This window comes from Vicia villosa, linkage group LG4 (genome assembly GCF_029867415.1).
Source record: "Vicia villosa cultivar HV-30 ecotype Madison, WI linkage group LG4, Vvil1.0, whole genome shotgun sequence".
Taxonomy (NCBI): Eukaryota; Viridiplantae; Streptophyta; class Magnoliopsida; order Fabales; family Fabaceae; genus Vicia; species Vicia villosa.
This window is the reverse complement of record NC_081183.1, coordinates 182,552,509-182,557,519: the sequence shown is the minus strand read 5'-3', so window position 1 is coordinate 182,557,519 and position 5,011 is coordinate 182,552,509. Positions and strand designations below refer to the sequence as shown.

The window sequence follows — 5,011 nt, the reverse complement described above, 5'->3', positions numbered from 1 at the left end:
TAGAGCAAGTCCTGAAATAGTTCCCACATGAATTAAAGTAAACATTACAGAATCAAGGTAATCTACCTTTTATGATACAGATCATAGTTTGATGGTAACATAGAAGTACATCCTAAATCTCCAAATTAACACATAAAGCAATTCTCAACATCAAAACCACTATAAAGAATGGGCCACCAAACAAAACCACTCTAATGTGAATAGCCCATTCTTACATTTGGTAAAAAGAAGCAGGTGAATTTAAGTTTAATCTTTCCACATATCTGCGAACTCATCTTGCTCCAGAGGATTCGCCATCTCATGCCTTTTCCTCCTTGTCTTTGCTTTGACCTTCTTTGCAAATGTTCCAGCCTTTTTCTTCTTCTGCATAGCTCGAATCTACAATAACGACATAAAAGGGTTAAACAGTACAAAACTAGAGAAAATGAGTACAAATCGAGAGCATATTGGTAGGTAGGTACCTGGTTTGGCGACACGTAGAATGGATTCTCATATAGAGTTGGACCTCCAAAACTGCCACCAAATATTTTAATTGGGTTCAAGCAGAACCGCGGACCAACCTAAGCAAGTATTCGCGCAAATAGGTTAAAGGAAATTTTAGGAATTGACAAATCAAAATATAAATCGACAAAGCAAGTTTGCAGACCTCAATTAATGTCATTTTATCAAGGCCTCCTCGAGGTAATTTGTCTGACTCATTATGAGGAACAGAGATCTGCATGGGAATAAAGATGTGGTTTATTTAAAATTGTTCAATAAACATCATGAAGCAGAATGAGACAAACATTGCAAAGCCATGTTCGCAAAACAGTATGCCAATTATTAAGACGCCTCTAAACAGTATGCCAATTATTTACATCTTGTGCAAATGCAAACACAAACCTGATAATTTCGGAACCAAATGTGGTCATCAACTATTGAGAAAACAAAAACATGGTCATGGAAAGGCTTAGCCTTTCTATGGTCCTTTGGTGTTTCAAATATCTGAATGAAGCAAAGAAAGAATATGTCAGCAATATTCAAAATGTGTTTACTATTATTATTCTAATAACCAACTAATCACTGACCCTACCCATACATATCTCAAGTACAAGAACAAAAAATTAGAGAAAATTGTGTACAGAAACATTTGATTGGTCGACATTCTACTCTATTAAATTGTGACTAGAGCCAAACATAACAAAAAGAGAATTTCTAAGGTAAACAGTTGACAGCTTAGAAAATTCCCAAGATATATAACAGCTGCACAGCAAGAAAACATAAACATTAGAGAGGTGCAAATTAAACTAGTTTCAATCACACCAGCAATTCATACAGCACAAAGCACCAAACTAAGACTATATTATTGAAATAACTGTTGTTTTCTAATCCAAAACAGTACATAGAAGAGTGATGAACTGAATACCTGTAACAGCATCTCCTTCAGCAGTTTCCAGTATGCATCTTTTTCAAAATTTGATGAAAATGTCAAAAGTGGACGTGAACCTTTTAGGTGATTCCCAGTTAGCTTCAATTCCTCCATTGTGTGCACTGGAAAATGGTGAGGGCAAAAGAGAAACTAGTAAATTGGCTTCAGAAAAGGAGTTAATCATAATTCAAAAGGAAGAATGAAGAACTGAATACTGATACCAATACTATATAATCATATCAGCAAAATATGTTTCTATAGTAACCTAAAGATAACAATCAGATGAGAAAATTACCGGCACTAACTAAAAATTTAACAGATGGGCCATTCGGGCATTTTGACATCCAGAGATAAAGATCTTTTGCCTTCCTGCACTGAAATTCATATATACAGAATGGAAAAAGTGAGACAGCTATCCAAATGTCACAAGTTGATTAAACTTGATCAAGATTATGAACTGGAGCTCAAACTCAAGATTAAGTGGAAAGTATATACAGAATGGGAAAGTAAGACAGTTATCCAAATCACACAAGTTGATTAGACTTGGCCAAGATTAAGAAATGGAGCTCAAACTCAAAGATGAAGTGGAAAATGGTGCTCCAACAATCCGATTTCAAATTGAACAAACTGCTTAAATAGAGAAGAAAAGCCAACTTGGGAAAGAAATTGAAGGAGGGCAGGTATGCTATACATTAAAAGTTTATACGGTTAAAACAAAAATCCATAAAATATAAAAGAATCAAATGTACAATTAATCTCAAACAGAAAAGAGATGCTATGTGTTTGAAACTACCCATCAACAATGCATTGAATCTATTTAAATAACAACATTTGCAACGAATAAAATAACTCCTTAACCCACACATATGCAGTGAGTTTTCTAACTCAACAAAAGAAGCATAGCTCATAACATAATCCATAGTTTGCACTGAAAAAACCTAATAGCCTAAAATAGTTACAAAGAATACCTCGAAAAATAAACAAGACGAACAGTTTTTAAGCTCAACAAGCTCGTTCAATGTGGCGCCTTTAGTTTCTTTTGATTCAACCTTGTTATCCTTCTTGCAATGAGGCAGAAGCGATACTATGTTCAACATCAAATGTCGGTACCTATGATAAGTTTATGAAAAACACTCCAACCCATCAATAAACCACAATCAAGATCTAACCCATAAAATAAAGACACATTTTCATTGTGATTAATTCCTAGTGTTGTCAACTGGAAATCGCAAAAACTCGCAGTTTAATCAAATGCCCTAAGCACTATTACTACAGCCAAAATCATATAAACTGATTCAAAGTAGACAACACCTCTCCCGTGACACTTTCCAATTTTGAGGTTAGTTTAAGATCTTCCTCTACTAATTAAAATCTCATTCGCAAAATTAAACAGAACTATAACAAAGATATTAACACTTGAAGGATCAAATAAATATAAGAAAGAATATAACATTGAATAAAGAATCTCAAATGAATTATCATCAAAAAGAATGAAATTAATTAGTAAGGAACCAAATAGATAGGACAACATATTAAAAAACAACTGATAAGATAAGAATTCGAGATAGAAAGCGAAACAATTAGAGAATAGTGATAAACAGATATTATCCCTCAACATTACCCCATGAATGAATAGAATAAAAATCCATGAGTTATGAAGAAATGGAGGAAATAAATTGATTTAGTCAAATTCCGACACAAACTTGGAACATGGGATCCAATTTGCTTTGTAGATGACCATTTGCTTTGTAGATGACCAAACTATATGATAAAGTACAATTGAAATATTTGAAATTGAAAATGTAACCCCTAATGTAATCTCATGAACACAAAAGGACTTCACGAGTATTAATAACATTTAGAGGATGTAAAATGATTTAGTCATCTTCCGACACAAACATGGCACTTTATAGATGACCAAATGAGAAAATACAAAAAAAAAAAAAAAAAAATAAATCAAAATATACATTTATTGTTAAAAACATGAATATCATTGAACAATATGAATATATGAACGGAATAAAGAGATAGCGGCTAGTAGTTAGAAAGTATGCATGGATCTAATGAAATGTGCAGAGTTTTCATTGGAGTGATTTGGGGTTGTAAAGAGTGATTTTCGATACTTATAAATGAATCTAAACTCAAAACAAGCTTATTGAATACAAAAATATATAATTGTGTTTTGAAGTTTATACCTGAAAACAATACGCCTAGAGCAAGTGACCAAAACTTTCTCTTTGTTCCTGAATATAGGTGAAGAACCATTATCCTTCACCTCAACTTCATTTTCATTTTCATTCTCCTTCTTATTCTTCCATCCTAAAAGAGTCCTAACTGGTCTCTCTGGAGCAACATCGTCCTTTTTCGGAACCGCCGCAGCTTCAACCTTCTCGCTGCGCTTTCTCTTCTTCGCCATTTTTTTTGGCTACAAATCTGAACATAACATATATCAGAAACACCATTAATCGTAAAAAAGAGGTGCTAAAGTAGCTATGAGGTCAGGTAATCTAGAACGAAATACTGAACAATATGAACAATATGGAACACCGATTAATCGTAAAATGTAAGTATATAAGATGAATATGACGAATTCTCACTGATTCTGAGGCCGGTGAGAAACTCCGGGTGGGTTTTGTTTTCCGGCGAGTTGAGCAACTTGATGGAGCTGCTGAGTTTTCTGCGGCGTCTCTGTTGAAAACGAAGATGCGCGCTTGCTGAGTTTTTGTGTTGGTTTAGGGTTTTAGGGGTTTTATTTATTTGTAAAAAAATGTTAAAATTAAAATGTGTTTTTTTTTTCTCTTCAAAAGGAAAAGGAATAGTATTGGGCTTTGTTTTTTCAACTGCTATCTATACTCTAGGGAGAATTTTACTTGACACTCCAAATTATATTGGCACCTTCCATTTTCCATTATTTTAAAAATGTCTTTGGTAAATTGAGGATAATTTTTCCGAACGAAATTTTTGGTACCATATTGAAATTTTTGGTATTTACAAAATTTTCGAAAAGTTGCAATTAGTTCCCGAATTTTCAAAATTTGTGGTTGAATCCTATACATTTCGAAATGTCTGATAAAATCTCCTGAAAATTACAAAAATTTCGATAAAAGCTATTGGAAATTTCAAAATTTAGGGTAAAATTTAACGAAAATTTCCGGTAAAATCTACTAGAAATTTCAAAATATCTGGTAAAATCTCTCAAAAATTTCAAAATTTTCGGTAAAAATCTCACTTTTTAAAAAAAATTCTAGTATCGCCCAAGAGATTTCAAATTTTTTTTGGAAACTTTGAACAAGGTTATCTTCGTTCTACCATTGTTCAACGTTCGTTTGCAAAGTTTGTGGTTTTGATTCAGTTTTCATGTTTTGTTTTGTTAGATTTTGCTATTTATGGTTTTAATTTGTCTTACAATAGTTTTTGGTTGTGATTCCGATATTGCAGTTCTTAAAGAGGGTTTGTATTCAAGTGGTTTGCTGAAGAGAGGGCCAATTAGACTGAGCTTGTTGTGACAAACCTATATTGTGCCAAAGAAATTGTATGTGACTATTTTTTTCTAGTTAAATTAAGCTCTACTACTAACTCTATCAATGTGTTTCTTACAAACAC

At 33.0% G+C, this 5,011-nt stretch overlaps 1 protein-coding gene across 1 annotated transcript; it reads right to left on the bottom strand.

Moving 5' to 3' along the window:
• Positions 1–4,160, bottom strand: LOC131600481 (ribosome biogenesis protein BRX1 homolog 2-like). Its single transcript, XM_058872638.1, has 9 exons — positions 4,006–4,160; positions 3,604–3,841; positions 2,377–2,518; positions 1,704–1,782; positions 1,406–1,530; positions 883–984; positions 647–715; positions 462–560; positions 1–378 (listed from the first exon to the last, which is right to left on the bottom strand). The coding sequence occupies exons 2-9, from the start codon at positions 3,822–3,824 to the stop codon at positions 247–249; spliced, it is 969 nt and encodes a 322-aa protein (XP_058728621.1). The 5' UTR covers positions 3,825–3,841; positions 4,006–4,160; the 3' UTR covers positions 1–246.
• Between the last annotated feature and the right edge of the window lie 851 nt (positions 4,161–5,011).

Coding starts and splice junctions, on each gene's coding strand:
- LOC131600481 (XM_058872638.1), bottom strand. CDS start 3,824: ATGGCGAAGAAGAGAAAGCGCAGCGAGAAGGTTGAAGCTGCGGCGGTT. Junction 2,519..3,603: donor TCTAGGCGTATTGTTTTCAG/GTATAAACTTCA, acceptor AACTTATCATAG/GTACCGACATTTGATGTTGA. Junction 1,783..2,376: donor CGTCTTGTTTATTTTTCGAG/GTATTCTTTGTA, acceptor TATGAATTTCAG/TGCAGGAAGGCAAAAGATCT.